Source organism: Oreochromis niloticus, unplaced genomic scaffold (genome assembly GCF_001858045.2).
Source record: "Oreochromis niloticus isolate F11D_XX unplaced genomic scaffold, O_niloticus_UMD_NMBU tig00002096_pilon, whole genome shotgun sequence".
In the NCBI taxonomy this organism is placed as follows: domain Eukaryota; kingdom Metazoa; phylum Chordata; class Actinopteri; order Cichliformes; family Cichlidae; genus Oreochromis; species Oreochromis niloticus.
The window spans coordinates 8,405-29,803 of record NW_020327565.1 but is presented as its reverse complement, the minus strand read 5'-3'; the positions used below and the strand labels follow the sequence as shown (position 1 = coordinate 29,803).

Sequence of the window (21,399 nt, the reverse complement as noted above, 5' to 3'; positions counted from 1 at the left end):
GAGCAGGGCTTTCTGCTGCTCTGCTCCTCCACTTTGGAATTCCCTACCTCCTGATTTAAGAAATATCTCTTTCCCTCTCTCTTTAAGTCTAGACTCAAAATCATTGTTCAAAATAGCATATGCCACATAACCTCTTCATTCTGCTTATTAAATTTGTTTATGTCTTATGTTTTTATGATATATTATTTATATTTTTGTGTAAACGGCTTGCTTTTATGTTGCTTTTTATTCTGCTGTGCACCGTGTCCTGAGTGTCTGAAAGGCGCTTCAAATAAAATGTATATTATTCTTATTATTAATAACATGTGTCTGTACTAAATCTGATGTCTACATTGGTTGAACCTTTCCTGTGTCATCCTTGCGTTCTGTACCTCTTGACCACCTCTGCGTAACTTATGTTGTGAGCTTTTCTAGATCCTCCTCTCTTCTCCCTCTCCTGATCTCCCCACTAGAAACTGGGGTCCAGTCACCAAAATTAATTTTATCATCATCTTCCTGGATGCCATGCCAGCCAGTCACACACCAGTTTAGGTGATCTCACAACGACAGTTTTCCTTGTTCTCAACAGTTGTATCATGCTCCAGCTCTGCTCCTGCCTTACATAACTGTATAAACTGAGAACTATTTCTACATTTGAAACTATGGATTCATTTCCATTCACTTCTGTACATTAGTGTATAATGATGTTAGACTGGGCTCCATGGAAACACTTGTTCTGGTCTCAGCTGCCTTCTTTCTGTAGTCATTCCAACAGAGTCCTTTCTCTCTCCAGCTTCTGTTTGAAATATTAGCTTGACATTCATGACATTCATTTCTTTCTTTCTCTCTCTGTTCCACACAAGCTCAAAGTCTCTGCAGCCTGTTTTATCTGCAAGTTTCAAACATCAAAGATCTGAAATATAGAAAATCAACAACAGCTGCAGTCAGTGAACTCACACCAGAGTCTCCAGTCGACAGTTTGGACTCTCCAGTCCAGCACACAGAAGCTTCACTGCTGAATGCTTCAGGTTGTTGTTGCTCATGTCCAGCTCTGTCAGATGGGAGGGGTTGGACTTCAGAGCTGAGGCCACAACTTCACAGTGAGTCTCTGAGAGTCGACACTGAATCAGTCTGTGATTATAGAAAATATATTTGTATTATAAAAGAAGAAATCTGCATTATAACACAGGCTGAATGTATATGAAGACAAAACAGAGTGAGGTCATAATCTGATGAACATCTGCTCTTCACATCAGTGCTTCAGCTCCTCTTACTGTGTTTAACACAGTAAGAGCGCAATGATTCACACAATGAGCGCAATGACACAACGATTGAGTCTCTCTCAGACCTGCAGACTTTTAATCAGAATCTTGTTTGGCTTTAATCTGCAGATGAAGCAGGAAGATGGTGTCACGTTTAGGCTTCCGTAATGTCCACAGTCTGTCACTGAGATTTGATCCAGAGTCAGAGTGAAGACACACATTTGGACTGTTTCCTATTTTGAATCTGACTCCAGAGCATTTTGAATGAGTTCATCTCAGTGAAGAGTTCCAGCTGGTAAGATAAGCTCTGTTTGCTACCTGCTGCTGTCAGGTACGACTGTTCACGTCCACACACAGGAAAAATCTGCTGACTGTTGCGAAACGGAGCAGAAATCTCATCACAGGACAATAATCATGACATGGATCAGTTTGTCTTTGATTGGTTTGTAAATGTCACTGTTCCATTGAACCTGAGTGACGGTACAAAGACTGAGAGGGAGAGAGAGGAGAGAGAGGATGGAGACAGCAAAGAGAGAGCAAACACAAACAGGTGAGAGTGGACAGGTAACCAAGGTCAGCACCAATCAGAGAGCTTCTGTTTGACCCACAGTCACTGATGATGATTGCACATAACCAAGCAGTGTGTTACTCTGATATCAAATATGGATCCTGCTCTTATAATAATGATCATCAGATGATATATTGTGTTAAATCAAATCAAGTCAAATCACTTTAATTGTCACGTCACATGTGCAGGTACACTGGTACAGTACATGCAAGTGAAATTCTTGTGTGCGAGCTTCACAAGCAACAGAGTTGTGCAAAAATACAATAACATAAAACAAGCAAAATATATGAATGGCTAAATCTGAGAGTAATAAATATATGTACAATATAAGAGTGTATGCATTACCAGATGTGTATACTAAATAAGTTTTTCTACGTGTGTGTGTGTGTGTGTGTGTGTGTGTATACATATTTTACAAATTAAAGAGAGATAAAATAAAATATATAAAATATACAGAGGTTGGTGGTTGGACATGAGCAAAACAAGTGGCATTTATATACAGTGTGGAGTGCATAATGTTGAAGTTCCAGTAGTGAAGGTGAGGTGTCTATGAAGTGTTCAGCAGTCTGATGGCTTGGTGGAAAAAGCTGTCTCTCAGTCTGCTGGTACGGGACCGGATACTGCAGAACCTCCTTCCCGATGGAAGTAGTCTGAAGAGTTTATGACTGGGGGACTGGAGTCCTTGATGATCCTCCCCGCTTTCCTCAGGCACCGCTTCCTGTAGATGTCCTGGAGGGAGGGAAGCTCACCTCCATATATATTATATTATATTAGATATGTATATACATGCATACATATATATATCTATATATATATAGATATATATATACATATACATATATATATAGCTATATATAGCTTATAGCTACAGCTTCTCGTGTTCCTTCTTTCTGATGTTGCTGTCATTCGGAACCGCCACATCGATCACTACGGCCGTCTTCTTCTGTTTGTCTACCACCACTATGTCCGGTTGGTTAGCCACCACCATTTTGTCCGTCTGTATCTGGAAGTCCCACAGGATCTTAGCTCGGTCATTCTCCATCACCCTTAGGGGCATCTCCCATTTTCACCTCGGAACTTCCAGGTTATACTCGGCACAGATGTTCCTGTACACTATGCCGGCCACTTGGTTATGGCGTTCCATGTATGCCTTGCCTGCTAGCATCTTGCACCCTGCTGTTATGTGCTGGATTGTCTCTGGGGCATCTTTACACAGCCTGCACCTGGGGTCTTGCCTGGTGTGATAGACCCCAGCCTCTATGGATCTTGTGCTCAGTGCTTGTTCCTGTGCTGCCATGATTAGTGCCTCTGTGCTGTCTTTCAGTCCAGCTTTGTCCAGCCACTGGTAGGATTTCGGGATATCAGCCACCTCCTCTATCTGCCGGCGGTACATACCGTGCAGGGGCCTGATGATGGTTCCTTGTCTTCCTCCTCTTTCTTGGGTTTCTGCTGCCTGAGGTATTCACTGAGCACGCTGTCAGTTGGGGCCATTTTCCCAGTGTATTCATGGATGTTCGTTGTCTCATCCTGGACTGTGGTGCTGACACTCACCAGTTCCCGGCTTCCTTCCTTCCGCTCAGCATACAGCCTCAGGGTGCTGGATTTGGGGTGAAACCCTCCATGGATGGTAAGGAGCTTTCTTGTCTTTATGTCAGTGGCTTCTATCTCCTCCTTTGGCCAACTTATTATACCAGCAGGGTACCTGATCACGGGCAGGGCGTAGGTGTTGATGGCCCTGATCTTGTTCTTACCGTTCAGCTGACTCCTCAGGACTTGCCTGACCCTCTGCAGGTACTTGGTGGTTGCAGCTTTCCTAGCGGCCTCTTCATGGTTCCCATTCGCCTGCGGGATCCCCAGGTACTTGTAACTGTCCTCTATGTCTGCAATGTTGCCTTCTGGTAGTTCGATCCCCTCAGTTCTGACTACCTTCCCTCTCTTTGTTATCATTCGACTACACTTCTCCAGCCCGAATGACATTCCAATGTCATTGCTGTATATCCTGGTAGTGTGGAGCAGTGAATCGATGTCTCGTTCACTCTTGGCATACAGCTTGATGTCATCCATGTACAGGAGGTGGCTGACAACCGCTCCGTTCCGTAGTCAGTATCCGTAGCCAGTCTTGTTAATGATCTCACTGAGGGGTTCAGGCCTATGCAGAACAGCAGTGGGGACAGAGCATCTCCTTGGTAGATCCCGCACTTGATGGTGACTTGTACTATGGGCTTGAAGTTGACCTCTAGTGTTGTACACCACATCCCCATTGAGTTCCTGATGAAGGCTCTTAGGGTCCTGTTGATCTTGTACAATTCTAGGCATTCCAGTATCCAGCTGTGGGGCATTGACTCATAGGCCTTCTTGTAATCAGTCCAGGCAGTGACTGCTCTGGATATTTGTCTCTGTTTTTAACATTAGAGTTCACGTCACTACAAAGAAGCTCTTCATGGATTCTTATTTCTGTCTTCTCTCTAACAGCAGCGTCTGAATGACCAACAACAGCAGCAGGAGGTTTAAAATACTGCCCCCTAATGACACAACACAGGTACTACATGTAGATGTGAGTCTACAACACACAGCGTACGACTACCAATGCAGGATTATGCTAAATGCACACACACATTTCCTGATCAACACAAAATATCATTTTATCTGAGAAATTCAAACTAATGAGAGTCGTTTAGCACTGTGTATATCTGAAGAACTAAACTACTAATCTACACTAATTAATGATGTTAACCCTTTAAAGCCGGTCGGAGCGGACACTCTCCATTTTGCGTAACTATTTTTCCTTCCACATATAGCTTTGCAAAAACTGCATAAAAAGCGCTTGCAGCAACAAAAACATAATATTCCAGAAACACGCTTTGCCGATCCGATCAGCTGTTCATAACACTTCCTACGTCCATCAGCGCGAACTATCGCATGTCCCCCATGACCTGCCCGAAACCGGAAGTGATGTCATTTTGCGGAAATGTAGTTTTTTACCATCTGGGCCTCATGAGCCTATACTTGTGTTTTTAAAAGTTATGTTTGACATCATGACTTTCTGTGTTGTTTCTGGGATGCTCAGGACTCATATTGCACTGCTGGAAATAGTTTATTTTGATGCATATGCTGGTTTTTTTGCAAATTTGCATTATAATATTTATTTTCGTTTTTCCTGCAATATATGAAAATTGGTGTATTTCAAAAATAAAACTATGAAGACACTTAAAATAAATTTCCTGTGGTGGGAAACTAGTTTGTGCAACTTTTTTGTATTCACAGTTTTGAGGGATAAGCCTCTTAAATTTCTCTAACTAGAAATATATGTTAAAAAAACAAAAACGATTTTCAATTATTTTGTAGTTTATTGCACTTTTTTTTTGCAATTTATGTAATTACTATGCACTTAATGCATACATATTATTAAAATTTGGGCTATAATTCTCGCCTCTGTCAGTGCACCCCAGGGTGGCTGTGGCTACAATGTAGCTTGCCATCACCAGTGTGTGAATGTGTGTGTGAATGGGTGGATGACTGGATGTGTAAAGCACTTTGGGGTCCTTAGGGACTAGTAAAGCGCTATATAAATACAGGCCATTTACCATTTACCATAATTCAATTCAATTCAATTCAATTTTATTTATATAGTGCCAAATCACAACAAAAGTCACCTCAAGGCGCTTTATATTGTACAGTAGATCGTACAATAATAAATACAGAGAAAAACCCAACAATCATATGACCCCCTATGAGCAAGCACGTTGGCGACAGTGGGAAGGAAAAACTCCCTTTTAACAGGAAGAAACCTCCGGCAGAACCAGGCTCAGGGAGGGGCGGCCATCTGCTGCGACCGGTTGGGGTGAGAGAAGGAAAACAGGATAAAGACATGCTGTGGAAGAGAGACAGAGATTAATAACAGATGTGATTCGATGCAGAGAGGTCTGTTAACACATAGTGAGTGAGAAAGGTGACTGGAAAGGAAAAACTCAATGCATCATGGAATCCCCGGCAGCCTACGTCTATTGCAGCATAACTAAGGGAGGATTCAGGGTCATCTGGTCCAGCCCTAACTATATGCTTTAGCAAAAAGGAAAGTTTGAAGCCTAATCTTGAAAGTAGAGATAGTGTCTGTCTCCTGAATCCAAACTGGAAGCTGGTTCCACAGAAGAGGGGGCTGAAAACTGAAGGCTCTCCCTCCCATTCTACTTTTAAATACTCTAGGGACAGCAAGTAGGCCTGCAGAGCGAGAGCGAAGTGCTCTAATAGGGTGATATGGCACTACCAGGTCATTAAGATAAGATGGGGCCTGATTATTTAAGACCTTGTATGTGAGGAGCAGGATTTTGAATTCAATTCTGGATTTAACAGGAAGCCAATGAAGGGAAGCCAAAACAGGAGAAATATGCTCTCTCTTTCTAGTCCCTGTCAGGACTCTTGCTGCAGCATTTTGGATTAGCTGAAGACTTTTCAGTGAGTTTTTAGGACATCCTGATAATAATGAATTACAGTAGTCCAGCCTGGAAGTAATAAATGCATGAACTAGTTTTTCAGCATCACTCTGAGACAGGATATTTCTAATTTTAGAGATGTTGCGCAAATGGAAGAAAGCAGTCTTACATATTTGTTTAATATGTGCGTTGAAGGACATGTCCTGGTCAAAAATGACTCCAAGGTTCCTCACAGTGTTACTGGAGGCCAAGGTAATGCCATCCAGAGTAAGAATCTGGTTAGATACCATATTTCTAAGATTTTCAGGGCCGAGTACAATAACCTCAGTTTGATCTGAATTAAGAAGCAGAAAGTTAGCGGCCATCCAGGTCTTTATGTCTTTAAGACATTCCTGCAGTTTAACTAGTTGGTGTGTGTTATCTGGCTTCATGGATAGATAGAGCTGCGTGTCATCTGCATAGCAGTGAAAATGTATGCTATGTCTTCTAATGATGCTGCCTAAGGGAAGCATGTATAATGTAAATAGAATTGGTCCTAGCACTGAACCCCGTGGAACACCATAATTGACCATAGTGGGTGAAGAGGACTCTCCATTTACATGTACAAATTGGAGTCTATTAGATAGATATGATACAAACCACTGCAGCACAGTACCTGTAATACCTACAGCATGTTCTAATCGCTCTAATAGGATATTATGATCAACAGTATCGAACCCAGCACTAAGGTCTAGCAGGACAAGCACAGAGATGAGTCCACTGTCAGAGGCCATAAGAAGATCATTTGTAACCTTCACTAAAGCTGTTTCTGTGCTGTGATGAGCTCTGAAACCTGACTGAAACTCTTCAAATAAGCCATTCCTCTGCAGATGATCTGTTAGCTGTTTGACAACTACTCTTTCAAGGATTTTTGATATGAAAGAAAGGTTGGAGATTGGCCTATAATTAGCTAAGATAGCTGGGTCTAGAGATGGCTTTTTGAGTAAAGGTTTAACTACAGCCAGCTTGAAGTCCTGTGGTACATAGCCGATTATTAGAGCTAGGTTGATCATATTTAAGATTGAAGAATTAATTAATGGCAGGACTTCTTTGAGCAGTTTTGTAGGAATGGGGTCTAAAAGACACGTTGATGGTTTGGAGGAAGTAATTATTGAAGTTAACTCAGAAAGATCAATTGGAGAAAAAGAGTCTAACTTAACATCGATGGTACTAAAAGTAGCTGTAGATAAGATTACATCTGTGGGATGATTATTGGTAATTTTTTTCTCTAATGATAAAAATTTTATTTGTGAAGAAGTTCATGAAGTCATTACTAGTTAACGTTAAAGGGATTGTTGGCTCAGTAGAGCTCTGACTTTTTGTCAGCCTGGCTACAGTGCTGAAGAGAAACCTGGGGTTGTTCTTATTTTCTTCAATCAGTGACGAATAGTAAGATGTTCTGGCTTTGCGGAGGGCTTTCTTATAAAGCAGCAAACTATTTCTCCAGGCTAAATGATGATCCCCTAAATTTGTGACACGCCATTTCCTCTCCAGCTTATGAGTTATCTGCTTTAGGCTACGTGTTTGAGAATTATACCACGGAGTCAGGTACTTCTGATTTGAGACCTTAGTTTTCACAGGAGCTACAGTTTCCAGAGTCGTACGTAGTGGGGAGGTAAAATTATTAACAAGATAATCGACCTCTGTTGGAGTAGCGTTCAGATAGCTGCTCTGCTCTGTGTTGGTACAGGGCATTGAAGATGATAACAGTGGGTGGATTATATTCTTAAACTTAGTTACAGCACTTTCAGAAAGACATCTACTTTGATAAAGTCTACTCTCCACTGCTGTGTAATCAATTATTGTAAATGTAAATGTTATCAGGAAATGATCACACAGCAGAGGGTTTTCAGGAAACACTGTTAAATGTTCAGTTTCTATGCCATATGTTAAAACAAGATCTAGAGTGTGATTAAAGTGGTGGGTGGGTTCTTTTACAGTTTGAGAGAAGCCGATTGAGTCTAATAACAGATTAAATGCGATGTTGAGGCTGTCATTTTTAGCATCTACATGGATGTTAAATCACCCACAATAATTATTTTATCTGAGCTGAGCACTAAATCAGATAAAAAGTCTGAGAAATCAGAGAGAAACTCTGTGTAAGGCCCAGGTGGACGATAGATGATAACAAGTAAGACTGGTTTCTGAGTTTTACAGCTGGGGTGGACAAGGTTAAGCATCAGGCTTTCAAATGAATTAAAAGTCTGTCTTGGTCTTATAATGGTTGTATTGATGTATATCAACTTGAAATGCTCCCAAAAATGGCTCTACAGCATGTAAAAATACAGGGAGTGCAGAATTATTAGGCAAATGAGTATTTTGTCCACATCATCCTCTTCATGCATGTTGTCTTACTCCAAGCTGTATAGGCTCGAAAGCCTACTACCAACTAGAAAAATTTGCATTTCCTGCGAAAATGCAGTGTGGATGCTTTAACGCTGAAGCTGTCTGCTGAAACTAGCTGAAAGAGCTGAAAAGTTGCAAAAATTGTAAAAACTTTGCAGAAGCAAAGGAACTTTGCTAAAATGTAGTAACTTAGCAGAACTGTAATATCTTAGAGGAAACATAATACTTGGCAGAAATACAATAGCATAGCAGAACTTAGCAGAAATATTGTAACTTACCAGAAACATGATAACTTCTCAAAAATACAAGAATTTAGGAGAAATAGTATAAGATAACAGAAAGAATATATTTAGCCATCCATCCACCCATCCATCCATCTATCTTCCGCTTTATCCGAGGCCGGGTCGCGGGGGCAGCAGCCTAAGCAGAGAAGCCCAGACCTCCCTCTCCCCAGCCACCTCCTCCAGCTCATCCGGGGGAACACCAAGGCATTCCCAGGCCAGCCGAGAGATATAATCTCTCCAGCATGTCCTGGGTCTGCCCCGGGGCCTCCTCCCGGTGGGAAATGCCCGGAACACCTCACCCAGGAGGCGCCCAGGAGGCATCCTTGTCAGATGCCCGAACCACCTCAACTGGCTCCTTTCGATGTGGAGGAGCAGCGGCTCTACTCTGAGCCCCTCCCGGATGGCCGAACTTCTCACCCTATCTCTAAGGGAGAGGCCAGCCACCCTTCGGAGGAAGCTCATTTCTGCTGCTTGTATCTGCGATCTCGTTCTTTCGGTCACTACCCACAGCTCGTGGCCATAGGTGAGGGTAGGGACGTAGATCGACCGGTAAATTGAGAGCTTCGCTTTTACACTCAGCTCCCTCTTCACCACGACGGACCGGTGCAGCGTCCGCATCACTGCAGCCGCAGCACCAATCCGTCTGTCGATCTCCGGCTCCCTTCTCCCATCACTCGCGAACAAGACCCCGAGATACTTGAACTCCTCCACTTGGGGCAGGAACTCATCCCCGACCCGGAGTGGACACTCCACCCTTTTCCGGCTGAGAACCATGGCCTCAGATTTGGAGGTGCTGATCCTCATTCCCGCTGCTTCACACTCGGCTGCGAACCGCTCCAGTGCGAGCTGGAGGCCCTCACTTGATGAAGCCAACAGAACCACATCATCCGCAAAAAGCAGAGATGAGATTCTGAGGCCACTGAAGTGAAAGCCCTCCGCCACTTGGCTGCGCCTAGAAATCCTGTCCATAAAAATTATGAACAGAACCGGTGACAAAGGGCAGCCCTGGCGGAGCCCATCACCCACCGGGAACAAGTCCGACTTATTGCCGGCAATGCGAACCAAACTCTTGCAACGGTTGTACAGGGATCGAATGGCCCGTAGCAATGGGCCAGACACCCCATACTCCCGCAACACCTCCCACAGGACACCCGAGGGACATGGTCGAATGCCTTCTCCAAGTCCACAAAACACATGTAGACTGGTTGGGCAAACTCCCATGCACCCTCAAGTATCCTTGAGAGGATAAAGAGCTGGTCCAGTGTTCCGCGACCAGGACGAAAACCGCATTGTTCCTCCTGTATCCGAGGTTCGACTAACGGACGAACTCTCCTTTCCAGCACCCTGGCATAGACTTTCCCAGGGAGGCTGAGGAGTGTGATCCCCCTGTAGTTGGAACACACCCTCCGGTCTCCCCTCTTAAAGATGGGGACCACCACCCCGGTCTGCCAGTCCAGGGTACTGCCCCTGATCTCCACGCAACATTGTAGAGGCGTGTCAACCAGGACAGCCCTACAACATCCAGAGCCTTCAGGAACTCGGGGCGGACCTCATCAACACCAGGGGCTCTGCCACCAAGGAGTTGTTTAACTGCCTCAGTGACCTCGCCCCCGGAAATTGGCGGGTCACTCCCCTCATCCCCAGACTCTGCTTCCTCCTCGGAAGACGTGTCAGTGGGATTAAGGAGGTCCTCGAAGTATTCCTTCCACCGCCTGACAATTTTCTCAGTCGACGTCAGCAGCGCTCCGCCAGCACTATACACAGTGCAGGTAGAGCACCGCTTTCCCCTCCTGAGACGCCTGACGGTTTGCCAGAATCTCTTCGAGGCAGTCCGAAAGTGTTTTTCCATGGCCTCTCCGAACTCCTCCCACACCCGAGTTTTTGCTTCAGCCACTGCCCGAGCCGCATTCCGCTTGGCCTGTCGATACCTGTCGGCTGCCTCCGGAGTCCCACAGGCTAACCAAGCCCGATATGACTCCTTCTTCAGCTTGGTGGCTCCCTTCACCTCTGGTGTCCACCATTTGGTTCGGGGATTACCACCACGGCAGGCACCAACCACCTTGCGGCCGCAGCTCAATGCAGCAGCTTCGGCGATGGAGACGCTGAACATGGTCCATTCGGACTCAATGTCCCCAGTCTCCCTCGGAATGCTGTTGAAGCTCTGCCGGAGGTGTGCGTTGAAGATCTCGCGGACTGGGGCCTCTGCTAGACGTTCCCAGCACACCCTCACTACGCGTTTAGGTGCACCGGGTCTGTCCAGCGTCCTCCCCCGCCACCTGATCCAACTCACCACCAGGTGGTGATCAGTTGACAGCTCAGCCCCTCTCTTTACCCGAGTGTCCAGAACATATGGACGCAGGTCTGGTGATATGATTACAAAATCGATCATCGACCTGCGGCCTAGAGCGTCCTGGTGCCACGTGCACTTATGGACACTCTTATGTTCGAACAAGGTGTTCGTTATGGCCAAACTGTGATTTGCACAGAAGTCCAATAACAAAACACCGCTCGGATTCAGATCAGGGAGGCCGTTCCTCCCAATCACGCCCCTCCAGGTCTCGCTGTTGTTACCCACGTGAGCATTGAAGTCTCCCAGCAGGACCACAGAGTCTCCCGGTGGGGCACCTTCCAGCACCCCCCCGAGGGACTCTAAGAAGGCTGGGTACTCTGAACTGCCACTCGGCGCATAAGCGCAGATGACAGTCAGGACCCTTTCCCCGACCCTAAGGCGCAGGGAACAAACCCTCTCATCCACCGGGAAAAACCCCAACATACTGGCAGCAAGCCGAGGGGATATTAGAATACCCACCCAGCCCGCCGCCTCTCACTAGGGGCAACTCCAGACTGAGACAGAGTCCAGCCCCTCTCTAGGAGACTGGTTCCAGAGCCCAAGCCATGCGTAGAGGTGAGCCCGACTATATCTAGCCGGTACCTCTCAACCTCACGCACTAACTCAGGCTCCTTCCCCACCAGAGAGGTGACATTCCATGTCCCTATTGCCAGTCTTGGCAGCCGGGGATCAGTCTGCCAGGGCCTCTGCTCCTGGCTGCCGCCCAGCACACAATGCACCAACATGTTTAGCCAAACATTCTTAAACATTACAGAAATACTATGATTTAGAAAAACAGTACAACATAGCAGAAATGCTGTGATTTACCAAAGACACTGTAATATACTATGAATATTGTAATTTTATATAAATACTATGTTTTAGCAAAAATACTCCAGTTTAGCACAAATATTATAACATAGCAGAAATACTATTCTATAGCAGAAATGCTATATTTAGAAAGAAAAATATAATATAGTAGAAATACTATGATTTACCAGAAACCCTACAATATAGCTTAATAACAATGATTTAGAACAGATACTATGACTGAGCAGAATAGTAATAACTTAAGTGAAAATATTGGAAAGGTAAAATGACAAGCTGAATAAAAAGGAACATGGTTAAGTTTGCTCAAAACTAATTTTTGTTCACCTGTGAAAAAATAAAATAAAAATACATTTAGAAAAAAAACAAATAAGAACAGCCAACAGATATACACAAAATCAAATATGGATACACAAATCACCAAATACACAGAAAATCAAATATGGATACACAAATGTACAGAGAGAGGCACACACACAGGGTCTATGCCAGTCAACCAGTCTGGATATATTATATTTTTATCAAACAATGAGATGCTGCCCTAAAAAGGGTCTTTGTGTGTGTGTCTTTCTTTCTCTCTCTCTCTCTCTCACACACACACACACACACAGCAGCATCAGCAAGTGAACAGGGGCTGTTAACAGCATGTTTCTAGGTCAGTCAAACAGCTGTGAGCTTCTCAATTTGAATCCACCAATCAGAGCGGCTGTGTGCTTTTTCCCGCCCAAACTGGTGCACTAAGTGCATGCTTTTACACACGCATCACAGAGAGAGACAGGATTTTTGCAGTCTATTTCTCATAGTGAGGATTCCCCTCAAACAAACAGCCATAAATTCGTAAACGTAGGGGCTAAAACAGTCATTCTTAGACCGTTTTGTTCAGACGACATGGGGGAATCTTGAAATGTTGACCATTTAAAATAAAAATATGAAATATTATAGATATATGACATAGATGATTGGCTGGCTGGGAAGCCATGAAGGCCCCAATATGCAAATTTGAATGTGCCAGCCCTCAGATATGATTGGTTGTCTTAGAAGCCATGAATGCCCCAATATACAAATTTGAATGTGCCAGCCCTCAGATATGATTGGCTGGCTGGGAAGCCATGAAGGCAACAATATGCAAATTTGAATGTGCAAGCCCTCAGATATGATTGGTTATCTTAGAAGTCATATAAAAAGCAGTAAAACTGTACTATGATTTGGTAGAAAAACTATAATTAATCAAAAATACTATATTTAGCAGAAATACAATTTTTTAGCAGAAACACTATATTTAGCACAAATCTTATAAAATAGCAGAAATGGTATGATTTAGCAGAAATGCTGTATTTAGCACAAATGCTGAAAAGCAGCAGAAATGCTATGACTTAGCACAATATTAATAACTTAAATAGAAAAATTGGGAAAGCAAAATGGACAGCTGAAACAATGCTGAACATGCTAAGGGTCCCTCAAATGTAATTGTTAAATGAAAAAAAATCAGCAAAAAAAAGTATAACAGTCACACAATCACAAATATGGACACATATAGAAACACACATGCACAGAGAGACACACACAGGACCAAATTCAGTCAACCAGTCTAAATATATTGAATTTAAATCATACAACAAGATGCTCCCATAAAGAGGCTCTCTCTGTCTGTCACACACACACACACACACACACACACACACACACACACACACACACACACACGGGGAGAGAAAAGCAAGTTTCTAGGTCAGTCAAGCAGCCTGGGAGCTGCTAAATTTGAATCCACCAATCAGAGAGGCTGTGTACTTTTCCCGCCAAAACAGGTGCACCTGTTTTTACACACACGCAGCACAGAGACAGGATTTGTGCTGTCTATTTTTCATAGTCAGGATTCCCCTCAAACAAATGGCTATAATTTCCTAACCGTAGGGTCTAGAACAGTCATTCTTACACCGTTTTGTTCAGAAGAGATGGGGGAATATTAAAGTGTTGACAATTTATCATTTAAATATGAAATATTGAAGATATTTGACTTCTAATGCACCATAACTGAGTAGAGGCAAAGCGAAAACTGCCTTGACTTGCCCTCAAAAAACGCTTTCTAACTCTAAATCTATTTGAAGTATCGATATCATTCTTTCACCGTAAGAGACAGCAGGCTTTGGTGAACAGTCATGGAAATTTTCAGGTCTGTGTGGAAATCCATCAAAAAGATATGACGAGAGAAAAAAGTGCCTCATTTCCAGAGTTTGAAATCTGAAGAAATCTGAGCGAGGGACAAATTTCCTACCCTCAAACAAACCCAATTCATGGCCAAATGGTAATGGGTGAGAAACAAATTCTTGAATTGTGAGCGTCAGGAGTGTCTGAAGATATATTGGCACAAGCCTCATGTCTCAACTTTGTTTCGTTAAGGAGATATGACAATTTGAAAATGCATCTCATTAGAGAAATCAAGCGGTAATTTTGAACAATCTCTCCATTGACTTTCTATGGAGAGTTTTCAGACTTTGTGTTGGTCTGGGGAGATTTGACAAAATTCTATAAATCCCACAACAATGATAGTGACATTTTCTGAAAGCCAGCAGAAATACCTACGTTTTGATGTATAATTTGTGGGGCTTGAGTAAAAATTGAGGAAGTAGCAAGAAGTTGTTCGGACATGAAGAGAAAATTGCGAAAGGTACAGTCTCTCACACAGAACCAACTGCATAGCAACCATAACAACACATGTATTTTGTGAAAAATCACAAAGATGAAACTCAAAACTTAAAGAGGGATAAGATGAAAACAGTAACAGATATGAAAAAGCTGAATCATACATGAATAGCCCAATAATTTGTGAACATTTTAAAGTTTAAATGGAGTTTCTATGTGAAAGTATGAGGAAGTAGTAAAGTTTCAAAAACAAGCATGTTTTAGCAGAATTGTGGAAGTTTCCCATTCATTTCAATGGGACAAATTAAAGGAAAAAAACTTAATATTTCAAAAAGTATAATAGTAATAAATACCAAAAGTCATAGCCGGAAAGAGCAGAAATAGCAGAATATTGTGAAATTTGAACAGTGAAAATAGCACAAAAATTGTGGAAGTAGTTAAAGGCCAAAAAATGTACGGAAGCAACTTGAAGATGAAGAATAACTAGAAAAATTTGCATTTCCTGCGAAAATGCTGTGTGGATGCCTTAACGCTGAAGCTGTCTGCTGAAAAGCTGAAAAAGATGAAAAGTTGCAAAAAGTTGTATAGTGATGAAAAAAAAATTATCACCCTGAGCAGGATTTGAACCCGGCCCTCCTGGTCTCAAGGCGGCTACTTATCTCACTGAGCCAAACTTATTCTCACAAAGAAAAGGTGGACAGACTGACCATTCTGCTGAAATGAGCAGATGCTGCTGAGAATTGTGCTGATAAGAGGTGGAAAGGATGAAAATTTTGCAGAAAAGAGGTGAATCAGCAGAATTTCTGCAGAAAAGAGGTAAAGAAGCAGAAAGTTGCGCTGAAGAGAGATGAATCAGCAGAATTTCTGCTCAAAAGAGGTTTTTTCTGAAAACAGCTGAGATTTGTGCTGATAACAGGTGAAAAGGCTGAAAATTTTGCAGAAGAGGTGAATAAGCAAAATTTGGGCTGAAAAGAAGTTAAAATTCTGCTGAAAAGAGTTCAATCAGCAGAACTTCTGCTGAAAAGAGGTGAATGAGCAGAATTCTGCTGAAAAGAGGTTTTTTGCTGCAAACAGCTGAAAAAGCTGGTATTTGTGCTGAAAAGGGGTGAAAAAACTGAAAATTTTGCTGAAAAGGGGTGAAAAAGCTGAAATTGAGTTAAAAAAGTTTAACTGTTAACTGAAAGAAATGTTGCCATAAGCGGGATTTGAACCCGGGCCTCCCAGTCTGAGAACGGATGCTCATCTCACTGAGCTAAAACACAGGTCAACCTGGCAAGGAAAATCAGTGAGGCCACTGATGATATGTCAGAAATGGGCAAAAAATATTGCAAAAAAAATTCAATATCTCAAAAAGTATAGAAGTTATGAGCACCAAAAGTCATAGCCGGCATTAGCAGAAATAGCAGAATTTTTTAAAGTTTGAATGGCGAAAATCGGATAAAAACTGTGGGAGTAGTTAAGTGCCAAAAAGTGTACGGAAGCAACTAGGGGAATAATAATAAAGAAGAAAGAGAAACAGGAAAACAATAGTGTGGAAGCCCTTTTAGGGCATCCACACAACTAGAAAAATTTGCATTTCCTGCGAAAATGCTGTGTGGATGCCTTAACGCTGAAGCTGTCTGCTGAAAAGCTGAAAAAGATGAAAAGTTGCAAAAAGTTGTATGGTGGTGAAAAAAGACTGTCACCCTGAGCAGGATTCGAACCTGGACCTCCTGTGCGCAAGGCGGCTACTTATCTCACTGTGCCAAATTCACTCTCACAAGGTAAGAGATGGAGAGACTGACAATTATGGTGAAATGAGCAGAAACTGCTGAGAATTGCGCTGATAAGAGGTGAAATGGTTGAAAATTTTGCAGAAAAGAGGTGAATCAGCAGAATTTCTGCAGAAAAGAGGCAAAGAAGCAGAACGTTGCGCTGAATAGAGGTGAATCAGCAGAATTTCTGCTGAAAAGAGGCAAAACAACCTGTTTCTGCTCAAATTCACCAATCAGAGGTACTGCCTCTGTCTGCTTCATCAGGTGGGTACTTGTATGTATTTCTGCCATGGAGCGTTAACAAGAATCTGAGGTCCATATTAGAAAAGCTGCTAAAATCATAAAACTTGCGCTGAAAAGAGATGAATCAGCAGAGTTTCTGCTGAAAAGAGTTTTTTTTTCTGAAAACAGCCAAAAAAGCTGGAATTTGTGCTGAAAAGGGGTGAAAAAAATGAAAATTTTGCTGAAAAGGGGTGAAGAAGCTAAAGTATACCAAATCAAAGTATTTGTGCCAAAACATAGTGTTTCTGCCATATTGTGGTACTACTACATTACAACATGAATACGGATTAAAGATGAAAGAAACTGGCAACAAATTCCTCCACTACAAACCAGTCTGATACCACTTCTTTGCAGTGTTCACGTTTACTAAGGCACTACCCAAAAGGCACCACAAGAGGGCACTCCAACACAACAGATGACCTATGTACACTGATGCACTTAGTAACAGTCAGCCTCCTTGAATTGGCAGAAATACTGTGATTTAGTAGTAATACTATAACATAACAGATATACTGTGATGTTGCAGACATAGTATGTTTTTGCACTACTCATTTGTAGTGAAAAAAATTAGCAATATAAATTACAGGTCTGTGATAGTGTATAAATTTGTAGTGAAAAAAAAATGTTGACCAAGGTGGGATTGAACCCACGACCTTTGAGCTGCAGAGCCGTGTCATTACTGATTGCGCCACCTGGAAAGGGGGTGGGCGGCTGAAAAACAAAGACATCAGCAATCAGAAATAGATCGCGGTGAGCGGCGAAAAGCGCCGTTTTTTGGAGTTACAAAACGTCTTGTAACTCAAAAACTAGTCAGTGTGAGGCTAGGAGGGCTAGCAGAGGGCTAGCAGCATAATTCTTGTACTGGGTGAATCAGCGGACTTTGGTGTATTTTGACTGCGATTTTCATTGCTCTTTGTAACTCCGTCGCGGAGATATGACGAGAGAAGAAACGGCTTCATTTTCGGAGTTTGAAAACTGAGAGGAGGACCGATTTCCACCCCTCAAACAAACGTAATTCATTGCTCAACGGTAAGATAATTGTAAAAACTGCTTCCACTGTGAGTGTCAGCAGTGTCTGAAGATATATTGGCACAAGCCTCATGTCCTAACTTTGCTTTGTTAAAGAGATATGGCGATTTGAAAATGCCTCCCGTTACAGAATTTCAGCTCTGAATTTCAAAACCTCCCCATAGACTTTGAATGGGGAGTTGTCAGACCTTGTGTCACTCCGAGGCAAATTGCGAAAAGACGGTAAATCTCACAATAAAGATAGTGACATTTTCTGAAAGCCAGCAAAAATACCTACGTTTTGATGTATAATTTGTGGGGGTTGAGTGGAAATTGAGCGAGTAGCAAGAAGTTGTTTAGACATGAAGAGAAAATTCAGAACGGACCAGCACTCACTCTGACTTAATTGCATAGCAACCATAGCAACGCATGTATTTTCTGAAAAATCACAATTTTGCAACTGAAAACTTAAAGAGAGATAAGATTAAAACGGTAGAAGATCTGAAAAAGCTGAATCAGACAGGAATAGCCCAATAATCTGAGAACATTTTAAAGTTTGAATGGAGTTTCTAGGTGAAAGTATGAGGAAGCAGTTAAGTTTCAAAACCAAGCAAGTTTTAGCAGAATTGTGGAAGTTTTCCATTCATTTCAATGGGACACAAAAAGTGTAATATTTTAAAAAGTATAATAGTAATAAACACCAAAAGATATAGCCGGAATTAGCAGAAATAGCAGAACAGTTTAGAGTTTGAACGGAGAAAATCGGCTGAAAACTGAGGGAGTAGTTAAGTGCCGAAAAACGGGGCAGCAACTTGAAGAATAAAGTTTAAAACAGGAACTCAATAGTGTGGAAGCCCTTTTAGGGCATCCACACAATAAAGAGAAACAGGAACTCAATAGTGTGGATGCTTAATCAGCATCCACACAATTAAGCATATTAGGTGATGTGCATCTCTGTAATGAGAAGGGGTGTGGTCTAATGACATCAACACCCTATATCAGGTGTGCATAATTATTAGGCAACTTCCTTTCCTTTGGCAAAATGGGTCAAAAGAAGGACTTGACAGGCTCAGAAAAGTCAAAAATAGTGAGATATCTTGCAGAGGGATGCAGCAGTCTTAAAATTGCAAAGCTTCTGAAGCGTGATCATCGAACAATCAAGCGTTTCATTCAAAATAGTCAACAGGGTCGCAAGAAGCGTGTGGAAAAACCAAGGCGCAAAATAACTGCCCATGAACTGAGAAAAGTCAAGCGTGGAGCTGCCAAGATGCCATTTGCCACCAGTTTGGCCATATTTCAGAGCTGCAACATCACTGGAGTGCCCAAAAGCACAAGGTGTGCAATACTCAGAAACATGGCCAAGGTAAGAAAGGCTGAAAGACGACCACCACTGAACAAGACACACAAGCTGAAATGTCAAGACTGGGCCAAGAAATATATCGACTGATTTTTCTAAGGTTTTATGGACTGATGAAATGAGAGTGAGTCTTGATGGGCCAGATGGATGGGCCCGTGGCTGGATTGGTAAAGGGCAGAGAGCTCCAGTCTGACTCAGACGCCAGCAAGGTGGAGGTGGAGTACTGGTTTGGGCTGGTATCATCAAAGATGAGCTTGTGGGGCCTTTTCGGGTTGAGGATGGAGTCAAGCTCAACTCCCAGTCCTACTGCCAGTTTCTGGAAGACACCTTCTTCAAGCAGTGGTACAGGAAGAAGTCTGCATCCTTCAAGAAAAACATGATTTTCATGCAGGACAATGCTCCATCACACGCGTCCAAGTACTCCACAGCGTGGCTGGCAAGAAAGGGTATAAAAGAAGAAAAACTAATGACATGGCCTCCTTGTTCACCTGATCTGAACCCCATTGAGAACCTGTGGTCCATCATCAAATGTGAGATTTACAAGGAGGGAAACAGTACACCTCTCTGAACAGTGTCTGGGAGGCTGTGGTTGCTGCTGCACGCAATGTTGATGGTGAACAGATCAAAACACTGACAGAATCCATGGATGGCAGGCTTTTGAGTGTCCTTGCAAAGAAAGGTGGCTATATTGGTCGCTGATTTTTTTTTTTTTTTTTGAATGTCAGAAATGTATATTTGTGAATGTGGAGATGTTATATTGGTTTCACTGGTATATATTTGTTTTTTGTTAAGTTGCCTAATAATTATGCACAGTAATAGTCACCTGCACACACAGATATCCCCCTAAAATACTAAAACTAAAAACAAACTAAAAACTACTTCCAAAAACATTCAGCTTTGATATTAATGTTTTTTTTGGGTTCATTGAGAACATGGTTGTTGTTCAATAATAAATTATTCCTCAAAATACAACTTGCCTAATAATTCTGCACTCCCTGTATAATATAAGCTCTGGCGGACTTGGTTCTATGGTAGGTCTTAAAGGGTTAATCATCACATCTGGACTCACCGAGCCTTTCTGCAGTTCCTCACAGCTGGAATCAGTCTCAGTCGTCCCTGCTTTGATGTTTTGTACTTATGAAGGTCCAACTCATCCAGAACCTCCTCTGACATCTGCAGCATGAAGGCCAGAGCTGAGCACTGGATCTCAGAGAGTTCCTTCTTTGATCTGTTCTCTGACTTCAGGAGCTCTTGGATCTCCTGATGTACTGAGAGGTCGTTCATCTCCATCAGACAGTGGAAGATGTTGATGCTTCTGTCAGGAGAGATTTTATCACTGTTCATCTCCTTCAGGTGGTTGATGACTCTCTGGATCGTTTCTGAACTGATCTCTGTCTGACCCAGCAGACCTCTTAAGAGATTCTGGTTGGACTCCAAAGAGAGGCCATGAAGGAAGCGAACAAACAGGTCCAGGTGGCCATTTTTACTCTGGAGAGATTTCTTCATGGCTTTGTTCAGAAATACATCAAGCGATTGGAGATCTCTGTTATCAAAACAACTGTACATATTCTTGGTTAAAAATTTTGGTTTCAGGAAGTCCACCAGCTCCTCTCTCTTCCTAGTGCTCATGCCCAGTTCATTTGGATTAAGCGGGTAATGACCCAGCAAATCATCATCATCGTCATCATCATCATCATCATCATCATTGTCATCCTCCTCATTCCAGTCTATCTTCAGGAAGTTCTTCAACACCTCTGTCTTCCTGTTGGTGAAACAGTGGGACATGTAGACTGCAGCCAGAAACTCCTGAATGCTCAGATGAACAAAGCAGTAGACTGGATTCTGGAAGATCACACACTCTCTTTTGAAGATCTCTGTACAAACTCCTGAGTACACCGAGGCCTCTGTCACATCCAGACCACACTGCTCCAGGTCTTCTTGGTAGAACATGATGTTTCCTTTCTCCAGATGTTCAAACGCCAGCCTCCCCAGCTTCAGAAGAACTTCCCTGTCAGCCTCCTTCAGCTCCTGTGGACTCGTCTCATGTCCCTCATGGTACTTGTTCTTCTTCCTCTTTGTCTGAACCAGCAGGAAGTGTGAGTACATGTCAGTCAGGGTCTTGGGCAGCTCTCCTCTCTGCTCTGTAGTCAACATGTGCTCCAGAACTGTAGCAGTGATCCAGCAGAAGACTGGGATACTACACATGATGTGGAGGCTCCTGGATGTCTTCATGTGGGAGATGATTCTGCTGGACAGCTCTTCATCACTGAATCTCCTCCTGAAGTACTCCTCC

The 21,399-nt window shown here is 42.8% G+C and overlaps 1 protein-coding gene across 1 annotated transcript; it reads right to left on the bottom strand.

Moving 5' to 3' along the window:
- Positions 1–932: 932 nt before the first annotated feature.
- Positions 933–20,891, bottom strand: LOC102081171 (NLR family CARD domain-containing protein 3). Its single transcript, XM_019353681.1, has 2 exons — positions 20,176–20,891; positions 933–1,110 (listed from the first exon to the last, which is right to left on the bottom strand). Exons 1-2 carry the CDS (start codon positions 20,889–20,891, stop codon positions 933–935), a joined length of 894 nt encoding a protein of 297 aa, XP_019209226.1.
- Between the last annotated feature and the right edge of the window lie 508 nt (positions 20,892–21,399).

What these genes read in the sequence shown, in the direction of transcription:
- LOC102081171 (XM_019353681.1), bottom strand. Translation starts at nt 20,891, where the DNA reads ATGTCCCACTGTTTCACCAACAGGAAGACAGAGGTGTTGAAGAACTTC. An exon ending in AGGAACTGCAGAAAGGCTCG is followed by an intron (nt 1,111 to 20,175) that starts GTGAGTCCAGAT and finishes CTATAATCACAG; the next exon opens with ACTGATTCAGTGTCGACTCT.